The 23216-nt window shown below is 46.9% G+C and overlaps 1 protein-coding gene across 5 annotated transcripts in view; it reads right to left on the bottom strand.

The window, feature by feature from the left end:
* LOC129846617 (helicase SRCAP-like) overlaps nucleotides 1-22988 on the bottom strand; it is a 29091-nt gene extending 6103 nt beyond the window's left edge. Inside the window, exons 1-32 of one of the 5 annotated variants that reach the window (XM_055914762.1) lie at nucleotides 22925-22988; nucleotides 21337-21411; nucleotides 17997-21217; nucleotides 17266-17313; nucleotides 16689-16943; nucleotides 16359-16544; nucleotides 15648-15987; nucleotides 14775-14953; nucleotides 14557-14635; nucleotides 14353-14442; nucleotides 13997-14173; nucleotides 13580-13791; nucleotides 13148-13325; nucleotides 12890-13026; nucleotides 10754-10923; nucleotides 10280-10472; nucleotides 9947-10083; nucleotides 9533-9719; nucleotides 9095-9416; nucleotides 5171-5380; nucleotides 4822-4986; nucleotides 3946-4095; nucleotides 3420-3836; nucleotides 3198-3340; nucleotides 2665-2975; nucleotides 2236-2438; nucleotides 1736-1905; nucleotides 1337-1533; nucleotides 950-1064; nucleotides 729-854; nucleotides 230-412; nucleotides 34-117 (exon numbers count right to left, since the gene is read on the bottom strand). In XM_055914762.1, coding sequence (XP_055770737.1) covers nucleotides 34-117; nucleotides 230-412; nucleotides 729-854; nucleotides 950-1064; nucleotides 1337-1533; nucleotides 1736-1905; nucleotides 2236-2438; nucleotides 2665-2975; nucleotides 3198-3340; nucleotides 3420-3836; nucleotides 3946-4095; nucleotides 4822-4986; nucleotides 5171-5380; nucleotides 9095-9416; nucleotides 9533-9719; nucleotides 9947-10083; nucleotides 10280-10472; nucleotides 10754-10923; nucleotides 12890-13026; nucleotides 13148-13325; nucleotides 13580-13791; nucleotides 13997-14173; nucleotides 14353-14442; nucleotides 14557-14635; nucleotides 14775-14953; nucleotides 15648-15987; nucleotides 16359-16544; nucleotides 16689-16943; nucleotides 17266-17313; nucleotides 17997-20930 — 8298 coding nt within the window. In that variant the 5' untranslated portion in view covers nucleotides 20931-21217; nucleotides 21337-21411; nucleotides 22925-22988. Of the gene's footprint in view, nucleotides 1-33; nucleotides 118-229; nucleotides 413-728; nucleotides 855-949; nucleotides 1065-1336; nucleotides 1534-1735; nucleotides 1906-2235; nucleotides 2439-2664; nucleotides 2976-3197; nucleotides 3341-3419; nucleotides 3837-3945; nucleotides 4096-4821; nucleotides 4987-5170; nucleotides 5381-9094; nucleotides 9417-9532; nucleotides 9720-9946; nucleotides 10084-10279; nucleotides 10473-10753; nucleotides 10924-12889; nucleotides 13027-13147; nucleotides 13326-13579; nucleotides 13792-13996; nucleotides 14174-14352; nucleotides 14443-14556; nucleotides 14636-14774; nucleotides 14954-15647; nucleotides 15988-16358; nucleotides 16545-16688; nucleotides 16944-17265; nucleotides 17314-17996; nucleotides 21218-21336; nucleotides 21412-21502; nucleotides 21705-21737; nucleotides 22293-22924 lie in introns of those variants that run through there. The other 4 variants (XM_055914702.1, XM_055914576.1, XM_055914611.1 and 1 more) reach the window with 4 other exon arrangements.
* Between the last annotated feature and the right edge of the window lie 228 nt (nucleotides 22989-23216).

Below are 23216 nucleotides of genomic sequence, written 5' to 3'. Positions count from 1 at the left end.
TCTCTTAAATGCACTGAGAAATATCAATCTTACCTCTGCTTGCTTTAACTCCTCCTTGCACACGTCCTCCAGTGAAGCCTCCAGGAAATTCATAGCATAGCGCTCTATAGGAGTGAGCTGAGATATGAGGGGGAAAAAAGATAGGTTGTCAGGGTTTGCAAAAAAGCTCAAAATAGTCAAACAACACAGATGGAATAGCCAAAAAACAGGGATATTGAACAACAATCACCTGCTCCACAAGAGCCGCTATCTCCTGCTCTGCCTTGGAGAGCTCCTCCTCTTCCGGGTCCCTCCCTTCGCCAGCCTCGTCCAATGGGATGGCCTCGTTGAACTCTGCCAGTTCAGCTACCTGCTCTGCTTTGGCTTGGGAGGCAGCCACTATGTCCTCCTCGTCCTCGGCACGACAAAGGGCCTGTGGTAGAGAGAGAATTCGTTTTTGGGAACAGTGCCACCCGGAGTAGAGATTGATGTGTCTTGCTGACTTGTAAAATACCTAAAACAATCATTTGACCTCTAATAACCATGTTACTTTCATAAAATAAAGCTTGTTTGTATGGAGTCAGTGCTGGTCCAAACACTCAGCTGCTGGTTTCTGGGTGTCTTCTAGACTCCTGCTGTTGTATGGTGTGGTATAAACAGGTGTCTATGGTCTGAGAGACACCTGCTCTGAACACACCGGTAAAACTCAACAACATACTGTTATTACCAGTGTTTTGGGTGCGACTGACCTGCTCCAGGATGGTGGTGTTCTGTTTGTTGCCCGTCTCTTCCTCTTCTGGTTGGGGCACAGACGGCTCTGGGGTCACCTCCTTCTTCTCCCCCTCATTCACGTCAAACAGGTCCCTGATGGTTTGCTGAGAGAAGAGAGGGGAGCGTAGTTCGTTTTGAATTGCCCTCGATTCAGAGTGAATGGACGACGTCACAGAGTGTTATATCGGTGGAGACGTACCTGTTTGAAGAAAGCGGTGGTGAAGTTGCCTCCTTCTATGGCCATGTCTCCCAGCATTCTTTTCTGGTTGGCCTTCTTTAGGATGTTCTCCTCCACCGTGCGCTCACTGATCAGCCTGGGGTGGGGTGGAGAATAGTCACACCAGATGCTCAACAGACTAGCTAACATAGCGGCAGAGTAGTAATCACAGGCTCTATGCCTACCACATTCATATCTTCAGAGTAGAAGTATGCACACTGTTTATGCTACTTCCGGAGACATTCAGATCCTGCCTGTGTCAAATCTAAAGGAAACTAAAAAATGACCGTAGTGCTGAGACGATTTGAGGGAGTTAAGTGTCAGCTTGGTTCAACAGTCTAAGAGGCAGGGGAGGGTTTCACAGTGTACCTGTAGATGTGGACGTCGCGGGTCTGTCCGATGCGGTGGCAGCGGTCCTGGGCCTGGGCGTCCATGGTGGGGTTCCAGTCACTGTCGTAGAACACCACCGTGTCGGCGCCTGTCAGGTTCACCCCCACGCCGCCGCTGCGCGTGGACAGGATGAAGCAGAAGATGCGGCGGTCCGCGTTGAAGCGATCCATCAGGGACTGAGGGAGAGGAGGACAACAGTCAGCATCCTTTATCAGTTTCAGAACAATATTGACCTCCGGCTAAATTCCATTCAACTCAGCCAATCAAATCGCAAATGTCCAAAATAATTGAAATGGAATTGAACCCCAACTGAGTTGCTGAAGTCCAACACAACAACAGTATCCCATAAAGCTCAGGTCTAGTCACGGCGCCCCTCACTTGTCTCTGCTCGACGCGGGTGCTGCCGTCCAGCCGGAGGTAGATGTGTCCGTGGTAGTTGAGGAACTGCTCCAGCACGTCCAGCATGCGGGTCATCTGGGTGAAGATGAGAACGCGATGTTGGCCCTCCTTCAGCCGACGCAGCAGGGTGTGGAGCGTCTGCAGCTTACCTACACACACACACACACCAAAGTGTTATCATTCAAAGGCTCATACCTTTCCTCCTCATTTTAAAAATACCTTCGTCTTCAACTGAAGGACACGCTGCTCTGGAGAACTGAACTTGACCCTGACCCAGTGACCCTAGAGACAGACTGTGTCCCGTACCGTCGCTGAAGTAGCAGCACTTCCACTTAAGTGTATTTTCATGTCATGGCCTGTGCAAACACATAGCCAAACTGATTTAGGTGTCAGAGTTCAAATTCCTCAGCCAATGCCGAGGTAAAACAAGACAAGTTTCCTAAGGAACACGCGGTTGTGTTGTCTGAGTGGGGACTCACCGCAGTCGTACTGGATGAGCCTCAGGTCAGGGAAGTGGGTCCTCATGTTGCACTGGATGCGGTGCAGACTGCGTGCGAGCGGGGCCACCTGGGAGGAGAGCAGCGAGGTGAACACGGCCTGCTGGTGGCTCAGAGACGGAGGGGGGTGGCAGCTTCGCATGGTGATGGCCGGAGCCTCCACCGGCGGGATCACAAACGTAAACCTGAAGGTTAGGAAATAGGGTCCGATTAGAAATGGTCATATTTACCCTTTATCAATCCCTGGGGCATCACAAGAAAGATAAACAGAAAGTGCTTGAAAACTGACAACTGATTCAACTAATGAAGGGCTTGGTGATTCGTTGAATCAGGTGTGTTAGTGCAGGGATAAAACAAAAAATGTGGACAGTCGTGGTTCCAGACAGTGGACAGCAACAGTCAGCGTGTTACCGTTCGATCACATCTTTGAGCAGCTGCAGCCTGTCCTCGGTGGTGTGGATGCCCTCCCTCAGGGCGCGGCTCTGGTCCCAGTAGTCCGTAGTGCTGTGGGACTGGGCGAACAGGCAGGCGGCGTGGCCCGAGCGACCCCACTGACCCAGGGCCCTGGGGGCCGGAGCAGGGCAGGAGCCCGGGAGGAAGGTGAGGAAGTCCAGCACCTCATGGCCAAATACGGGCTTGGCGCTGCAGTGCAGGTCGTTGATCCGGATGATCTGGGTCAGGCGGCTGTCTCGCTGCTTCTTGCGGCTGTCTGCCAGCCATGCCTGACAGGGGGAAAGGGACAGTTTGTCAGTTGATAGGACAACAACAGTTAAAGGAACATGACAGGAGTCAATTTAAGAATGTTGCTGTGGGCTGATACCTGACAGAACTAAAACAAAGTACTACTGTGGTATATAAGCAACCTCATAATTTCACACATGGTGATTGAAAAGTCACAAACAAAAGAAAAGATATTTGTAAATGAAAGCAGATGTAGCTAGTACCATGTAGAAGGGGGAGCGAGGAGGTGGGCGAGGTTGTGCCCGAGGTCGAGGGGGGACAAATCCACCAACATGTGACCCTGATTTAGGAACGGCTGATTTGGTGTCGCTGCTCTCCTCACGTGTCAATGTAGAATTCACACGCGCTAGAGAGGAGAATTACTTGTTCAATACAGGGATTGTAAATACAGAATCATAAAAAAATATTTGCATTCATCTCTTCACCTTTCTGTTCTGTGCTGGTTTCTGCTGGTCCCGTTACTACCTTCAGCACCGGGCGAGGGGGCTGGGACTGACTGGGGGCTGAGGTAGGATTACGGGGGGGGGCAGGGGTTCGAGGAGGGGCTGGGGCAGGGATTCGAGGGGGGGCTGGAGTACAGGTTCTAATTGTGACTGAGGTAGGGGTTCTAGGGGGGGCCAGGGTGTATTGAGCAGTGGTGGGTCCGGGGTGGCGATGGGCGGTTTGCTGGGGGGCAGGAGTTCTCACGGCAGTATTGGCATGATGGTGCATGGAGGTTGATGCCTGGGGGGCTACGCGAGGAGAAGGGGGCACTGCCAGGGTGGGTACACCCCCTCCTTCCTTGCTTGACTGGCGTACCACAATCTTCACAATCCCAGAGCTGGTCACCACGGAGGAGGGCACTGGAAAGTAAAGGCAGGTAAGAGCACAACCGTCACTGAACCAGGGCAAAAGACCGCTAACGAAGAACAGATCAGTGACCATAGTCTTAAAAAGGGGATGCCGCTGTACCTTGAGAAGAATTGCAAGGCAGCTGGATTCCCGAGGGTACAGGAGAGGTGGGGACAGCGTGGGTATTGGCTGAACTGAAAACTGCTACTTGGGCTGGCTGGCTGATGAGGTGGTGCTGCCCTCCGCTGGTCACCAGATGCATGACGTTACCTGCGGAGCCCACAGTAAGAACCACGCCATTTAGACACTCCTGAAAGTGCAGGATAGGATAGATACTGTACCCCTGACTTAAATAGAACATCAAGATGGCTGTCTATATCAGCACGTTCTAGAGTTTTATGACATAAGCCAATCTGGTAATATACACTGAGTGTACAAAACATTAAGAACACCTTCCTACTGTTAAGCTGCACCCCTTTTGCCCTCGGAACAGCCTCAATTCATCAGGGCATGGACTCTACAAGGTGTCGAAAGCATTCCACAGGGATGCTAGTATATGTTGACTCCAACGCTTCCCACAGTTGTGTCAAGTTGGCTGGATGTCCTTTGGGTGGTGGACCATTCTTGATACACACGGGAAACTGTTGAGCATGAAAAACCCAGCAGCGTTGAAGTTCTTGACAAACCGGTGCGCCTGGCATCTTCTACCATACCCTGTTCAAAGGCACTTAAATCTTTTGTCTTGACCATTCACCCTCTGAATGGCACACACACACAATCCATGTCTCAATTGTCTCAAAGCTGAAAATGTCATTCTTTAAACTGTCTCCTCCCCTTCATCTCCAGTAATTGAAGTGGATTTAACAAGTGACATCAATAAGGGATCCTAGCTTTCACCTTCGTCAGTCTGTCATGGAACGAGCAGGTGTTCATAATGTTTTTTTTACACTCACTGAATCTCCATGTAGTCTAGTTAGTGCTGGGATCTGACCTGACCTTGTACTGGGCGTGGAGGTGCCATGGGAACCTGGTGGAGCTGGGTTCCAGACAGGGTGAGCTTGTTGCCCTGCAGCTGGAAGGTGACAGGCTTACTGCCCTGGCACGATGACACAGGACGCCCGGCCAATGAGGCCAGTTGGGCGATACTCACTACCTCCCCAGCTGAGATAGAGAGAAAAATGTTAGATATTAAAATGTAGATGAGTTTCATTTCACCAGTAGAGATAAACAAAAAAAAAAAGTCATGAATTTACATTCTAATACATTTTCAGTTTGTTCTTATGAACTGTTCATGCACATTCGTTGCCCGACAGAGAGAGTGTTTGAGAGAATGGCAGGTACTCACAGGGAAGCCGGGCCTGCATGTCTGGGCTGAGCAAAACCCGTTGGGTCAAAACGTTGCTGGGAGGATGGGTGAGATGGGTGGCGGGGTTGCAGGAGGTGGTGGGCGGGCGTACGGCCAGGACTGGCATTGGGGAGCCGGACCTCATGACAGAGGGGCCACTGGGGTGCAAGGGCGGGCGAGGAGGGGCTGTGGGTGCAACTGAACACACTGCTGAGGGTTCATGGAAACAAGGGAAGACAGTATTACATTATGTCTGTTTGTGTAGAGTAGAATAGTTTGTCTGGCTGAGTAGAAGTTCCCACAAGAAATGTTTAACGGAATTCAAGGTTAAAGGAAAACTCAAACTGTATATTTTTTTATTATTAGTCCACTGTTGATACAGTCCCAGAATGTTTTGCACGTCGGCAGTAAAGTTAAGATATTGGACTTTAAGAAGCATCATGTGATGCAAGAAACGTCATCAAGTGGCAGGTGACACTATGCTTCTTGTAAGTCCTATATCTTGAAACCTTAACTGCTGACATGCAAAACATTCTGGGACTGTATCAGTGGACTTATGAAAAAAATCAAATATAGTTTGAGTAGAATTTTCCTTAAAAGCTGCAACATGCTACTTTTTGGGCTTGCCCCCCAAAAATGCACATAGAAATATAAGTTATAGATCTGTCACTAAGAATCTCTCTTTTTTTAGAGATCTGTTTCTATGTGCGCCATTAAGTTAAGTTTCGCTTTTGCGTCATTTACTTTCGGTTTAGTACACCAGCTTCAAACAGCTGAAAATACAATATGTTTGGATATGGAAAATATATTTCACAGCGGTGTAGATCGTACAATGATTACATTTACATTTTACATTTAAGTCATTTAGCAGACGCTCTTATCCAGAGCGACTTACAAATTGGTGCATTCACCTTATGATATCCATAAAACACCCATGATTCTCTACACTACGCTTGCTTGATTTTATCACAAACTGAAATTAGACAAACTATTTGAATTTTAGCAACCAGGAAATGGCAGAGCGATTTCTGCATAGTGCATCTAAGATCAGACCATTACAAAAACACTTGGATCATATGTTTGATTTTTTCCATGTAAAATTAGCAACTACTCAAGCAGTATTTACAGTGCATTCATAAAGTTCAGACCCCTTGACTTTTTCCACTTTCTTACGTTACAGACTTAATCTAAAATTGATTAAATAAATAATAAAATCCTCAATCTACACACAATACCCCATAATGACAGAGCAAAAACACATTTTTAGAAATGTATTAAAAATAAAAACAGAAATACCTTATTTACATAAGTATACAGACCCTTTGCTATAAGGCCCGAAACTGAGCTAAAGTTTCCATTGATCATTCTTAAGATGTTTCTATAACTTGATTGGAGTCCACCTGTGGTAAATTAAATTGATTGGACATGATTTGGAAAGGCACACACACACACCTGTCTATATATGGTCCCACAGTTGACAGTGCATGTCAGAGAAAAAAACCAAGCTATGAGGTCGAAAGAATTGTCCGTAGAGCTCTGAGACAGGATTGTGTCGAGGCACAGATCTGGGGAAGGGAACCAAAACATTTCTGCAGCATTGAAGGTCCCCAGGAACACGGTGGCCTCCATCATTCTTAAATTGAAGAAGTTAGGAACCACCAAGACTCTTCCTAGAGCTGGCCACCTGGCCAAACTGAGCAATTGGGGGAAGAAGGGCCTTGGTCAGGGAGGTGACCACGAACCCGATGGTCACTGACAGAGCTCCAGTTCCTCTGTGGAGATGGGAGAACCTTCCTGAAGGACAACCATCTCTGCAGCACTCTACCAATCAGGCCTTTATGGTAGAGTGGCCAGACGGAAGCCACTCCTCAGTAAAAGGCACATGACAGCCCGCTTGGAGTTTGCCAAAAGGCACCTAAAGGACTCTCAGACCATGAGAAACAAGGTTGTCTGGTCTGATGAAACCAAGATTGAACTCGTTGGCCTGAATGCCAAACATCACGTCTGGAGGAAACCTGGCACCATCCCTATGGTGAAGCATGGTGGTGGCAGCATCATGCTATGGGGATGTTTTTCAGAGAAGAAATGGGTGAAACTCCCCAAATACAGGTGTGCCAAGCTTGTAGCGTCATACCCAAGACCTCGAAGCTGTAATCGCTACCAAAGTTGCTTTAACAGAGTACTGAGTAAAAGGTCTGAATACTAACACTACTAGTCAAAAGACTGGACACATCTACTCATTCAAGGGTTTCTTTTATTTTTACTATTTTCTACGTTGTAGAATAATAGTGAAGACAAACTATGAAACACATATGGAATTATGTAGTAACCAAAAAAAAAGGAAAAAAAAGTTGAACAAATCAACATTTATTTTATATTTGAGATTCTTCAAAGTAGCCACCCTTTGCCTTGATGACAGCTTTGCACACTCTTGGCATTCTCTCAATCAGATTAAACTGGAATGCTTTTCCAACAGTGTTGAAGGAGTTCTCACATATGCTGAGCACTTGTTGGCTGCTTTTCCTTCACTCTGCGGTCCAACTCATCCCAAACCATCTCAATTTGGTTGATGTCAGGTGATTGTGGAGGCCAGGTCTTCTGATGCAGCACACTCACTCACTCTCCTTCTTGGTCAAATAGCCCTTACACAGCCTGGAGGTGTGTTTTGGGTCATTGTTCTGCTGAAAAACAAATGATAGTCCAACTAAGCACAAACCAGGTGGGATGGCGTATCGCTGCAGAATGTTGTGGTAGACATGCTGGTTAAGTGTGTCTTGAATTCTAAATAAATCACAGACAGTGTCACCAGCAAAGCACCGCCACACTATCACAGCACCTCCTCCATGCTTCACGGTGGGAACGAAACATGCGGAGAACATTGCGTCTCTTAAATACACGGCGGATGGAATCAAAAATCTCAAATTTGGACTCATCAGACCAAAAGGACAGATTTCCACCGGTCTAATGTCCATTGCTCTTGTTTCTTGGCACAAGCAAGTCTCTTCTTATTGGTGTCCTTTAGTAGTGGTTTCTTTGCAGCAATTCGACCATGAAGGCCCGATTCACAGTCTCCTCTGAACAGTTGATGTTGAGATGCGTCTGTTACTTGAACTAAGTGAAGCATTTATTTGGGCTGCATTTTCTGAGGCTGGTAACTCTAATGAACTTATCCTCTGCAGCAGAGGTAACTCTGGGTCTTCCTTTCCTGTGGCGGTCCTCATGAGAGCCAGTTTCATCATAGCGATTGATGGTTTTTGTGATTGAAAGTTTCTTCAAGTGCAATGTTCTTGAAATGTTCCGGATTGACTGACCTTCATGTCTTGAAGTAATGATGAACTTTACTTATCTGAGCTGTTCTTGCCATAATATGGACTTGGTCTTTTACCAAACAGGGCTATCTTCTGTATACCAACCCTACCTTGTCACAACAACTGATTGGCTCGAATGCATTAAGGAAAGAAATCCCACAAATTAACTTAAGGCACACCTGTAAATTGAATGGCATTCCAGGTGACTACCTCATTAAGAGAAAATGCCAAGAGTGTGCAAAGCACTCAAGGCAAAGGGTGAAGAATACTTTGAAACAAATCAAAATATATTTGATATTCTTAACACTTTTTGGTTACTACATGATGTAGAAAATAGTGAAAATAAAGAAAAACCCTTGAATGAGTAGGTGTGTCCAAACTTTTGACTGGTAATGTATGTAACGGTGATATTTCAGTGTTTAATTCTTTAGAAATGAGCAAACATTTCAAAACTGTTTTTGTTTTGTCGTTTTGGGGTACTGTGTGTAGATTGATGAAAAAAATGATTTAATCCCTTTTAGGAAAAAGGCTGTAACGTAACATTTGGAAAAAGTCAAGGGGTCTGAATACTTTCCGAATGCACTGTACTTGTAAATCCAAGCTATTTAGTACTAACTTTGTTGGACTGGCGGTGTAGGGGTTGGGGTCACATCCTGGATGAGAGGGGTCCTTGAGGCCTGAGCAGCAGGGGTGACAGGGCAGGTGGGTCGGGGTTTGTTCACCACCAGCACCGTGCGACCATCAGCCTTAGGTAAGGGCTGGAACATCCTGTTGACCTTCATGCGGACGGGTTTGGGACGGGGAGGGGTGTCGGGAGACTCCATGACCTCCTGGATCAGCTGACGGGTGACCTTCCTGGAAGGCAGAAACACGTCGGCCTGGTACCTGGACACGTTGGCCTCCAGACCCACCAAGTCAAACATGGACAGGTCGCAGCGCTGGGGACGGAGGAGGGGTAAGGTTATGGACGTTTAGATAAGTACAAATGCATTTAAATTAGACTGCACAGCTCTAGTGACACACCCCATCCCCAGGGGGCAGTAGGAGCAGTAACCTTGAATGGGGAGACGTCCAGGGCTCGCTGTACCAGGGAGGCAGTGTGGAAGACGATAGGCTTGGTGATGAAGGGGGAGTGAATGGGCCGAGGGTCAAACAGGTTGGGGTGGTTACACACTTTACGGAGCTGCATCAAGATGTTGATCACAGACATGAAGTGACCACTAGCCAGCGTTTCCCGGGTCCTGAGAGAAATAAAAAGGGTGAAGAGGGGTTTCCTTTACAATATTAACTAGTAGATGATCTAAGCAAACCTACAGTAGAAGCTGACAACATCATAGTGATGTAATAACATTCTGGCAATGAGGAATATACAGGTAAAAAGCATATTACTGGCAGAATTTCAAACCAATGAGCCCTCCTGCAATGCATCATTTGCTTCCAGTAAACCACCTTGTCTATATATACTTACGAGGCCTGTGCCATGAAGTCATCGTAGAGGAAGCGCTGCCTCTTGGACAAACGGCAGCGCACCACATGCTCATATTTCTTAGGCATCTGCTTCTCCACATCCACCTTGATTCTCCTCAACAGAAACGGTCTGAGCACCTAGAAGGAAAAACAGAAAGTGGTGATATGTCGGGTTAGGGAACAGAATGTCGTTTACAACATCTCAACGTGCACAAACATGTAAAACAGTTCATGGTATTTAACAGTTCATTTGGACCCCCCTACATACTCTGACCAATCCACACCCCCTTGCCCAACTGCGCATTCCTCCATCTATCGCAGCCTGAGTTCTTACCTTATGTAACCTCTTTACCAGGCCCTCGTTGTATTCCTGGCTACCCTCGATCATACCGGTGAGGGGGTTGGAGAACCACTCCTTGAACTCTCGGTGGGACTGGAAGACGTGGGGCATGAGGAAGTGCATCAGGGACCACAGCTCCATCAGGCTGTTCTGCAGCGGGGTGCCTGTCAGCAGCAGGCGCCTCTGACTGGGTCCAGAGAAAACGTTAAAATGACACTAGGTTAGGATTTAAGTTTATTATATTCTAAGTGGACGAAGAACTTTCAGCTTTAGTTGTCGTAATTTGGACTGATATTGTAAAGGAAGAATGCAGAGAAATGGGAGCACGTCGTTTGAAGGATTTTAGAAAAGCGCTATAAAAATCTCGTATTATAACTATTCATAAATGAGGATTAGGATGTTCACTGGCAACACATACTGGCCGTCTATAAACATCTCCTCCCTCCTCTCCCTTCCCTTAGTGCGGACCTGTTGAAGTTGAGCAGGCTCTGCCAGCGCTGGGACTTGAAGTTCTTGATGTTCTGGGCCTCGTCCAGGATGAGGTAGCGCCAGGACTTGCGTCGGAAGGCCTGGTGGTCCTGCAGCACCAACTTGTAGGAGGTGATGCACACGTGGAAAGCGTTGGGCTTGGTCCAACCCTGAGTAGAGAAAGGACTTTTTTCATTAGCTTATTGAAACAGTGACACACACTTCAGAGGGCCAGGGCTTTTATCCACTTCAGAATGCAAGGCTGACTTTTTGTTCAGTTGGAATGAGACAGGAAGCACCAGAAAAGAGATGAGGCAGCACCAGGGAAGATTCATTTGGAACACGAAAAGGAAAAGAGGACGCCAAAGAAACACAGGGGAGGCGGGAGTTTAAGGCAGACACTATGAAAACCGGCATGGGTGGAACTAGGGCTGGGTGATATATCAAATTAATTTGATTAATTCGAATGTGTGTTTTTGCGTGATATTCCAAATGCCTATATCTCAAGAATCAAGGTTTTGTTATTTTTTCATTTTTTGAGCATTTATGTCCACTTGTTCTCATGTTGTATTTTTGATCTCTCCTTCGCTCCTCCGTGCACACCTTCCACATTTACACCAGAGATCTGCATGTAATGACGAGGTGCACTTCTTCACACTAACAATGGGAGTCATTGTCCCAAAGGCTAGAGGACAGTCGACAAGCTTAGGTCCAAAATAAGCCCATAGAAACGCATTGGCCTTATTTTGACATTTGAGCAAGAGTGAAACCTCTCACTTCCCCTTTTCAGTTTACACACACACACACACACACACGCCCCTACCCGCCTCTCACGCCAACAAAGTTGAGAGATCACATCTTCCTCTCTGGCAAGCGGTTTCAACACGCTATTTGTATTTGAGGTTTGGTACAAAAATTGGTAATATGGACACAAACACATTGAGACATTATTTACTGTAATAGAGAAATTAACTTTTCAAACTATGCCCTTTTTATGTCTCAACTCCTCAAATAGCGCGCAGAGCAGACACTACTAAAACAACAATCAATGGTCAGTCTGTTGCAATGACTACTGGACAACTTTTATTTGCGAAGCTACCATCAGTGGGATTATGACTGAACGCCTCTAAGTCAGAATCCCCCTTAAACGGAATGATACCGTAGCGCCGTGGAGCTTCGGTTGGCCCGGGATAGCTTGCCTCTTTTACTATATCATTGTGTTTACTTGATAGCTACCTACACAATAGCTAGCTAGAACAAAGTGTTAATAAGTTAAAAAATATAATTAAAAGCAATACAAATACCATGTACCATTAATATAACAGTCTGTGGCTAAAATGCTGCTGTCTAGTCTGTGTTTTATAAATGTGCAATAAGCATAAAACACAATTATAAGGAATTGGCAACTCGTTGTCATTCTGAAAAATAAGGTAGGCCACTTGATTTCAACACCTGAACAAAGTGGACAGGCTAACATGCTTTTCAAACAGTTGGAGACAGACAGAAGGGTGTGTTCATAACAGTTCAACTTGGTTAGCTAGCAAATAGATCCAAGTTGGCTAAACTTGAACTATAAAGATTAGCTGGCTAATCACTAGCACGAGGCCTTGAGGTTGTTGATGAGACCAGTGTTCATTTTCTGTAGCCAGATGCCTGCTACAAGAAGTTAGTGCATTATGCATAGTTCTAGTTAAATGTGAAACAAAAAGGGCATTTTTCATAGACTTGAAAGCCAGAAAAGTGATTATTGTAAAAAAATATATTTTCATTATTTTATCAAAATAGTTTATTAGTGGGGTCTTATGGTTGTGGAAGGCTTATATTGAGTCTAGGTATAACTTCACTAGCCCTTAATTAATCAGATCATTGCTGTCTGTTTGAAATGCGTGTATTTTACCTTTAATCGCACAACGCTTATTTAGAAAATAAACATGACCATTTTTTTTTTTTAACAATATGATTTTTAGGCCATATCGTCCGGCCATAGACGGTACAAGCTGGAGGACTACCCCGAACAGAGTGCGATGGAGAGCGGTCCTCGTGAGGAGCGATTGGCGTTGAGTTAATAACAATTTGGTGATTTGAAGATTTGTATCCATTTACAAGGGGATTTGGTGATTGTTAGTAGTGGTTTACCTGTCTCTTGAGTTTCCTCTCCTTCTGACTGCCATAGTAAGTGAGGATTTTGAATCCGGGACACCAGCGCTTCAGCTCCATCTCCCAATTCAGCATCACACTGGTTGGCACGATGATCAGATGGGGCCCCCAGTTACCTGAACAACCAACTTGATTAAGTATCCGATATCCAGGCTGTGCGCATATCTTCTATTGTCCTGGTAAAACGTTAGTGTATGAATGGACGAAAGGACTGTAATGAATGACTCAATGTCTTACTCTTTTCACAGGCGAGGTGAGCCAGCAGGGCGATGGTCTGGATGGTCTTCCCAAGGCCCATCTCGTCAGCCAGGATGCCGTTGAGCTTCTTCTCGTACATGGTGACCAGCCAGTCCAGGCCGATGTGCTGGTACTCACGCAGCTGGCCCACCAACAGGAAGGGAATGGGAGTTTTGACCTATTGACGAAAAACAAAAAAATTACATGAATAAAGAGATGCAAACTAGTTACATTTCACAGCATCATGGTGGAATCATAGCCACCCAAGCCAGCGAAGGCTGGTGTCGCTTTAAAAGTGGAGGACGGGCTTATTGGAATGGGATGAATGGAAAAGTATCAACCTTCCCCTTAAGTCATCAACAAGCTTATGGCAAAGGATCCTCGTTTCATGTTTGATTATCTGGCCAGTGTCGTAAGGCATGGGTTACCCACCTTGGTTGTGGCCAGGGTGTAGCCTTTGGGCTGGAGGCTCTCTGCAGTAGCAGCAATGTGGCTGATCTCCTTCTTGGGCCGCGGGCCGGTTGGCAGAGGGGGGCTGTGGTCCCCCTCCTTCAGCAGGATCTCCATCCCCTCACCGCACTCATCTTCCTCACTGTCCTCTTCCTCAATGTCACTGACCTCGTCCTCTTCACTGTCCTCATCATCTGGTGAGTGGTTCATTGAGAAGAGGGGTAATGCAGTGAGGGTGGTATAATCAGGACAAAACGCACATGCTTCACATAAAGTAAAAGCACTTGAAAACTTTTGATTTTTGGTTTGTAGGTCCATCTACAGTGTGAAGCGTCCCAGAGCTTTCGCAAGGTCAGAGAGAAAAGATGTTGCAACATTGTTTGTGTGTGTGGGCAATACCTGAGGAGGTGGTGTTGCTCTCCACATCACTTTCTTCTTCCTCGCTCTCCTCTTCCTCGTCTCCGGAATTTTCCGACTCCTCTGTGCTGGCAGGAGAGGCGGACGCGGAGGGCGCCTCGAAATCAGAGGCATACGCTCCTTTGTACTTCTCCAGCAGCTCCTCCACGGTCATGTCACCTGGCAGGGGAACGGGAAGAAAAGAAAGTTTAGAGCAGTCTTAAATAACAGATGTGACAGACAGGGATGTAGCAGTTACTTGGGGCTTGTAATGACAACAGCTTAAAAACAACTACGCAGCACATTGGAGTCATCATCTGTGCAGCAGATACAGCCGTTTTAGTAGTGTGGGTGGTAACCTTCTTTAGCCAAGTCATCAAGCTCTCCTGTGTGATCAGCTTCCCCCTCCACTACCTCCTGGGCTGCGATGGTGTCCTCCTCGTCTTCAGCTGAGCACCACAGACAGGGACAAATAATTACACCAATGCTCACAGCCAAGTCACTAAATTGACAAGTTATCCATTGAACAATGCACAACTACAACGGTATTACTAGGGCCTCACCATCCTCTTCGTTGGCTGTGAACTCTTCGTCTTCCTCCACTGTTGTTGACGAATTGCCTGAGCACTCCTCTTCCGAGTCCTGGGGAGGGAACAAAGTCAGTCTCCACCGAATAACAACATTTACAGTATAATCAATGAAGTTGTAATGTGCACCAACGTATACAAAGGAAGGACATGGGAGTGCAGTATGAGTGAGGGGCTTTGCCAGTGGTACCCACCTGTGAATGAGGCCGTTTGAGGGTGCTGAGCAACTCTGCCAAGGACATGGTCCCCTCCTGTCTCAGCATCTCCATCTCCCTCCTCTGGGTCTCGGCATCATTGCCGTCCTGCGCCTCCTCTACGTCGATGGTCTCCTCGTCATCTTCCTCCTCGCCACACGGAGGCTCAAAGTCTCGGTCTGCAGACGGGAGGAAGAGAGACAGAGGAAAGTTCAAACGGGTCTGTTACGGCATCTGGAAGCCGTGCAGGAGTCGGTACCAGGATAAGTTTCGCTTCCATTATGCTAGGTCAGGTCTGATGATTGGAATGTCAATGCACTTTAGAGAAGCATAATTGCATAATTTTTGGCGAGAAATAAATGGCAGGAGATGAGACTGGCCTCTTGTCAAGACAGCGCTTTCTCTAGTAGTTGAGCAGCCCTTGCACTGAAGTCACTGTTGACCTCCCAATGGCTTTCTGCACAAACAGCAATTTGTCAGCAGCCTAACCCAACAGCCCTGACATCCACAGCCAGTCTGGTCACTGGACTGACATCAATGAGTCTGACAGTTGCTAATGGAGACTAAAATACAGGAGCACTAGCGTACACCTTAGCAACAATCTTACAGAATAAGCTTTGAACTAATATTAGCAATTGATTGCATTTAAATAGGACGTTTCACAAGGTCTCGAAAGCAACGCATCCACCAACAATGTGTAGCACCAACTGGTGGCACACAGCAGGCATTTTGCACCAGGATGCACTACATACAACACATCAGCTGATCTAAGAGCTGTGGCTACAACAACCTCCTTATGTTGTAAATTATAGGTAGGTAAGGACTAGAGATTCTGCATTGGGGCAATCTGGATTCACAAGAAACAGTCCTCACCATCCTCATCCACAGCAGGTGGAAGGGATTTTTTGGGTGGCGAGGGTGCAGGTTCACTGTTCCCAGCCGGTGCCGTTTCCAGGGCCTGACTAAGGAGGTCGGAGTATTTCTCTGTCTGGCCCACGATGAAGTCCAGCTGGAGGTCCAGAGCCTTCTTCCTCTTCTCCTCTAACCGGGACTGCTGCTTGTACTGCACCACCTTCTCAACACTGCCCCAGAAGGCCCGGACCTCCTTGGCTACGTTGGAGGCGACTCGTCTGATTTTGGCGTGCTCGTCCCGCTTGGCCTTCTCCTCCTTCTGCCTTAGCTCCTCGTGGTGTCGCATCACCATCCGCACCACCTGCAGAAACATACATATCTTTTGAGTTCCTTTGAACTTTTTGAACCTAACCTGAAATCATGATGGCAGTTAAAGGAGATATTCACCCGTTTTGAATGTTATACCGTTTCTGTGCATCTCTGAGCGGTGTTCTATCGATTCCCGGGGTCACTTCATGTTTTCATTTGTATCTGAACTATTGCCGTTGAAGCAGGCAGAAATACAGACGGTATTTTTTACTCAAACCACACGCGGGCCGGATTGGACCCTCTCTCTTTTACACCCCTGCTTTAAGCCATCAGTAGGTAATACCAATCTCTCTGCATTATGAATTCCACTTTGGATGGATGCCAAGCGATGTGAAATGAAAATTATCTATGGGAGCCTCTGACCTTCCTGGCGACCCCTCTCTTCCACCTTCTCTCCTGGGCAAAGTCAGCAGAGAGCCACTGCATCTCCTCACACAGGTAGTCCCAGTGCACCTTGGGCCGGATCGGCTCCGTCAGACGGGTCAGTCGCTTTATAGACCAGAAGCCTTCTCTCTTCAACGCTAGGGTCCTGCCCTCTATCTCAGCTTCCTACAACAACACAACACAGTTCACATCCGGAAGCAAAGAAATAAAGTTTATCTCGTCTAGACAGTTGTTTAAAATAAAATAAACATTCACAGTTGACATTTAGGACCAAAGGTCAGAAGGATGAGCAGGAGAACGCTGACTCACGTGTTTGGCCAGTTCGGCCATGTCCGCGTGACGCTCCATGCGGGGTCGATAGGGAGTGACCGGGTCCGATGGGGAGGAACCTCCCAGGCCCATAGAGGGCGGGGAGAGGAACCTACCCCGGGGACCTCGGAGAGCGAGGGGAGTAGTGCTGGGAGTCCAGTCACTGGAGGAAGATGGGCTAGGAGAGGGGGGTGAAGAACAGGGCGAGAAGGGAGACGAACTTGGAGTGACCCTGTCTGCTATCCACTGGCGTACCTGGAGATGAGAAGGTAACAAGGACTTTTGAGCAAGACCATAACAAGACTGTGCCTACAGGAACAGGCCAAACATGCAGAGAGATCACAGAAAAACCTGTCTCAACACGATGTTGTACATCAAGCTGTCAACAATTCTCTTTGAAATCACATGCAGCAGTGAATACAAAACAAACAGATTAATATTCTGTAGCCTACACCCATTCAAACTGTGCAGTGTGTGCACCACCTGCCATCTCATGTGAAAAATGTCAGCTGAATGATGGTTCAGTGATCATTCTGCAAGTGTGATCCTATCAGAGTGTCTGATACCCACCGCTTACCTTTGAGAAAAGGGCCTTTCTGTCTGGCCTGCTCTGTCTCTGCTCATGCTGGAAAACACACATGGCTTAACATGCGGCCAACTTTAAATCACTAGGGCAAAACACTGCATATGAAAGATCATTTCATGCAACAAATGGAGAAACAATTTTGAGAACTGAGAATGAAATGCTATAATTTGAAAACATGCTGAAAACATGCTGACAATTAACATCTTAAATAAAAGTATGGAATTACGCCTGCGTGTTCATTTTTCATCACCTGAAAAAAAGTCCCATGCTCAAAAACTAATCTGAATGATAAACTTATGACTTGTAGCTTTGCACTTTCAACAAGATTTCATGGAATTGCCTCATTCAAATATAATCGCAGCACCAGCTGAGCCAGCTACATTTTCCTACATTTAACTAACCATAGCATATTAATTATAGGGCAAACACGGTCAACCAAGCCAAGCTCAAAATTCTTCAAACTGAAAAGGGAGTTTATTATATAGCCGAATTAAATGTTTCACAAAATTGCATAACAACACATTATACCTTCATTAAACAATGAAAATATGCATAATTAACAAGTATACATACAGTAGAAAAATGTTAGTGTGCCGCTGGCAGAGCAATAATTTTTATGCGAAAATAATTGTCTCTGTCGATACATAGCAATATAATTGCTGACTTGGCAGAACATCTTAAGGAAACAGCTAGGCCTTAAGGAAAGACATTTTGGGGCATACCTTGCTCTCTACTGGGCTGTGGGTGACCATGCTCCTGCGGCCAGGCTTGGCCTCCACTGCTAGGTCAGCCTCCCCATCACTGCTCTCCTCCTTGGCGCTGCTGATCCCTGGGCCCTTCACACCAGCTAGCCGTGGCCGGATAACGGGGAGCGGTCCAGACTGGCTCCCATCACAGGAGGAAATGGAGAGACTACTCCTCGTCACATTGCCTGATGTTGAGGGCAACTTGGGGTCAGAGGGGCGCTTGGAAGGTGTGTTGCCAATGGTGGGAGGGTTTAAGGTTTGGGAAACTGTCACTGCTTTCCCCATGGAAGTTTTGATCGAAGTTAAGGCCCCTCTGTCAGATTTGCATGGCGTGGGACCAGAGGGAGGGAGCAGACGGGGCTGTGATGGGGTGTTTGTAGAGGGAAGTGCTGCTGTGGGTTCTCTCTTGACGGAGGGCTCTGTCTGGCCTCTATGAATGCAGAGAGCCACAGGCTCCTGCACAGAGACTGCGGCTGCCACAGCTTTGGGAGGGCACTCTACCACAGGCGCCGTGTCTGAGCCACAGCTGGGGCTTCTAGCGCTAGGATGTGTCAAGCTGTTGCTTTGCTGCACGCACAACCCCAACAATAAGGAGGGTGGATGTTTGAGGAGAGGGGTGTCCCCGCGCTTTAATAGGAGGAGCTTTGGGTCGATGACGCCAGAGGAGAGCGCGGACCGGGAAGCCTCCGGTTTGACCTCGGTTGTTGATGTCACATTAACAGCACGATCAACATCCTGCTGGGTCTGCACTGGGGTTTCTGTCAGAGTTGGACAGGGCTGTGGATCTTCAGGCCCTTCATGAGATGAAACACAGGACTCTGGTTCTGTAGTACTTCGTAAGGTAACTCCTGGTACCTCTATTAGAGGACAATTCTGCCCTTTACTCTCTGACAAGTGTATGGTAATTGGCAAGGAGAGGACCTCAATACTGTGTTGACTGGTTGACTGTACAACAACCTCTGTTAATTCGTCCATTGGGGAGACAAGAGAAGACTTACTGGTCGTTGACCCTACTTCAGTTTCCCCTGGCAGCTTTTGGATGTCACTCAGATGGGTGGTTGGGGAAAAGCTCACCCCTCTATGGTCTGAGACAGCTGTGCTGGTCTCCATACAAGGTTCTGTAGCTTGTGTACAAGTGTTCGCCTTTCCAACTGTTTTATCTGATCCTGGGACAGTTATGACTAAATCAACCTCACTTGAATCTTCCACCACAGCAGTGTCCGCTTCAGTAGTTGTGTTTTCGGGTTCTAAATGATGTCTTTCATCAGTCATCTCTACATGTTGTGTAGAGAGACTAGGAATATAGTCATTTGAACAGACCTCCATTTCTGAGAGACCGTGATCTGATGAAAGGGGGCCTTGCTGGATAATGGCTTGATCATTGTCATTACCCGTTTGAGGGGGAGATGGCAGGTGTATGTCTTGTCCCTCACTGGCTGTACAATTCTCAGAGTGTTCAATGAGTGGGGTGAATAAGTTTACTTCATAGCTTGGGGAGAGAGACAGTCTCTCTCCAACAACTTCTGTTGCAATCTCCTCCTCTGCAAAGCTATAAATCTCAAATTCTCCAGCAGCCAGTTGGGACATTTCAATGTCCGAATGGGTCCCTTCAATAAACGACTTTGTTTCTCCAGAAGAAAGTTCAGAGTTTAATTCAATAACATTGTGTTCTTCCAGGAGGATACACTGATTAACCTGCACCTCCTCACACAACTCCAGGCTGGTCTCTCCTCCAAGCATCACAGCTCCTTGAGTGTCAGTTGAGAGGACATGTTCAGACACCAGTGGAGTCTCTATCCTGGTTACGTGCTCAAGATTAGACATCTGAACTTCAACAGATTGTTCTGTCTGCATTGAGTCCAGTTCTAAACTGGGGAGGTGGTGGACATGAGGAGTTGCTGCTGTTGTTGACGTCTCGTGTAGAAAAGAGCTTTGTGACTGGATTGTAAGGTTGGGCGAGGGCTCGGCCATTTCAGTCTCCTCCTCTGCCCTGTTAGTCTCAATCTGTTCCTTCTGTTGAGGTGGACTTTTTTCGTTATCGCTCTCACTCTGTCGGTCAGTTGAGTAGCTTGGGGTGGAATTTCCACTGCCAGGAGGCGTGTAGGGTACAAGTCCAGAGTATTTAGCTCCTGGCTGTGGGGTCCCAGATACGTCAGTTGGTGGGGCTGGGAGTGGCGTTTGTGTGTGTGAACTCCCAAGTGTGACATGTCCACTCTCAGATGGTTCTGTAGGTCTTTCAGGTTCTTGTGGTCCCTGCTCCACAGCATTAGCTCCCGGCATCTCTCCTTTGTCGTCATTCGAGTTCTGCATGGTGATTTTAGGTTCTGTGGAGATGTCGGTTTGTTTCCTCTCACAGTTGTCAGTGATGGGCTGCTCAGAATTTTGAAGAATGCCTGCTTGCTCTTTAACCTCAGATAGAGGTCTGTGGCTGGCCTGATTCGCCTGAGTAGGCAGAGTTGTTTGAGGCTGCTCCATCCCTCCGTCTTCTGTGTGGTCTGGGACTTTATCTGTATTTGGGCTGAGGGGAAGAGGGGAGGCTGTTGAGAAGGATTCAGAGGAAAGGTTTCTAGCTGGGTGTTCCCTGCTAAGTTCCTCCTTTCCAGTCTTTTGTTTATATTCCAATTTCTCCGTCTCTGGGAGAGGCTGTCGCTGTTCTGTCCGACTGACAACCTCCATTCCACCTGCATCTCCCTGCTGCAGAGCCTGGTCCTGACCTGGTCCAGCAGCGCCCGTCTGTCTGTCTGTGTGGCTGCGGTTATCAGTTTGTGACCCGTAATGCAAATCTTGCTCTGTTCCTTCCGTCTGTATGTCAGAGAATCTGTCTGAGTGAGACTCTGTAGAGACACTAGGATCATTGGCGTGCGATGGGCCCAATCCTCCTTGGACAACCTCAGCACCACTATCCGACATAGCCCCTTCTTCACGGCTGTCCTTAGTTTTGCCGTTGGGGTGACTCTCTGTGGGTGCGTTCTTTTCACTGACGTGTACGCGTCTTTCTGGCTGTGACGTGGCCGTGTTATCCAGTGGTGGCAGGGGCGCAGCAGGTACTGGATGCAGGGCATGCTGGGATGACCCAGCCACATAATGCTCAGCCTGGGGGTCGCCACCCAGCACAGCCACAGCCGGAGGGGTGCACTGCTGCACCACCTCCTCCCCAGAGCTTCCTCCCTCTGTGCAGCTCTGGCTACACACTGCACCTGGAAGAAGAGCGAGGAAGTTGTCAGTTGACGTAGATAAGTACAGTACATGTATTCAGAGAGAAAAGGTTTAATAATTTGTCAAATTAAATCAGTGTCTTTGGTTAAAGAATGACTACCTGTCTGTGGTGTGGGACACAGATCTTCCGTGCTTTCCTCTTCCAGGATGCTGATTAAGGTCCTGTCCGCATATTCTGAGGAAAATTACAAGTGTTTAGAAGGTAACCCCAAAGAGTCCAATTATCTATCCCACTGTTCTCTGGTCTACAATAAAATGTTCCATACCATCATAGAACCACAAATGATGGTTCAACGCGTTTCCCTGAAGCGTTGCATAAGTGTACAGTACTGGCCAATGGCAATGAATGAAATTGGCAACAAAGTTAGGCCTACACTGTAAACTATTCATGAATCAAACATATTATATGGGGCGGTGGTTTGTTGTATGAGTCAAAGTTCACAACGTAACGTTATAATGTTCCAACAGAATTGAGCAGATAGTCGCTAAATCGAAACCTACCTGCTAGCATAGTTTGTAGCTACGATTGTTATGTGGCATTATCAACATATGCACGCGCTCTGGTTTTAATGTATATGATTTTGACACACGGGCCTCCAGCCATTGAATTCACAGTGTAGCTACACTGTTGCAAATGCAATTCATTGCTGGGTCTACTAATCTGGACATGGCATGCGCGGTGGTAACATTTATTTGTGTTCTTATAGCAAAGTAACACTTTTCGTGCGCTCTTCAGATAGTATCGTTTCAATAATTTGATTTAGCTAGTTCGCCAGTTAATGTAAGGTAGCAACAATAGTACTCAGCTAGCATGCAAGCAACAATAGTACCTAGCTAGCAAGCAACAATAGTACCTAGCTAGCATGCTTGCTAGTTGACTATACAGCTTTATCTATATGAGAGTTGTTAGCCCAAATACCGATGCATTCAACTAGGCGCGCACGCGCCCCCATCCCACCCGAAGTTATGTAATGGTCTGGGCCTTTATAAATGCATTTGTTATTTGCTTGAAGCGAAAATGGTTTTAAAAAGCCGAATTAAACCCCACTTCCCCATGCACTACTGAGGGGGAATATTACTCGTGACGTCATTGCGCGGGGTCAAATAATAACCACAAAAACTCAACCTTGACATCATACATTTATATAGTGAATTAATATAAATAATTTACATCAACAATAAAATAATGACAAAATAAATTGTTGCTGCAATGTTCCTTGCTAAAATTTTGCAACGATTACGAGGGGGATCAAGGGGGTTCGAGTGACCCCACACAGTCCAAGACTTGTGAAGTAACGTGTAACGGCGTGGAGAGCTGGTGGCAGTTCTTGCTAAATCCTTTTACACCGCAGCAAAACTGACTGGTATAAGGCAAATCCCATGCCAAAGCCACTGTTTGGCCATGATGCTAGTAGCTAGGTAACGTTACATGTTCTGGCTGCAGGTGAAGTATACAGGAAAATGAATTAACTTTATAATTGCGTCATCAACGACATGTGTTGTATCTATGCTGCAGTGGAGCATGCATACAATAGTAACTTTGGTAATTCTCAATTTCATAAATAGATTGTCAGAATTAGCGGAATCCTGTGTTCCGCCGCGAACAAGCCCCCTTAGTGTCCCCCCACTACTTCCTCCATAGACCCCCCCCCCCCTTCTCATGGCCGCCATCTTAAGTTCCCACCTACCTGAAATTTCCGAGCTGTTTTCTTTTACTAAATTCTTATTGAAGGAGTCGTCATCCGGATAAAATCTTACTCAATCCGTGATGATAGTATTCCAAACTGTCTCTCGGTACCCAACGAGGTACGACTAGGTCCGTGGGAAGAAGTTAAAATACGGACCGAAAGAGAGCGGGTTCGGCTCGCCGAATCTAGCATTTGCGGGGAGGAGACTTTAGACGCAGCGAAATGGTGGAGAACCGCTGCTGACAACGTGAAGAAGTATTATCTCGCGAGAAGTTGCCAGGCGCGCCACTGC

Source organism: Salvelinus fontinalis, chromosome 1 (assembly GCF_029448725.1).
Source record: "Salvelinus fontinalis isolate EN_2023a chromosome 1, ASM2944872v1, whole genome shotgun sequence".
NCBI classification, from domain to species: domain Eukaryota; kingdom Metazoa; phylum Chordata; class Actinopteri; order Salmoniformes; family Salmonidae; genus Salvelinus; species Salvelinus fontinalis.
Note: the sequence above shows the minus strand (reverse complement) of the source record. Positions and strands in the feature narration are given on the sequence as shown.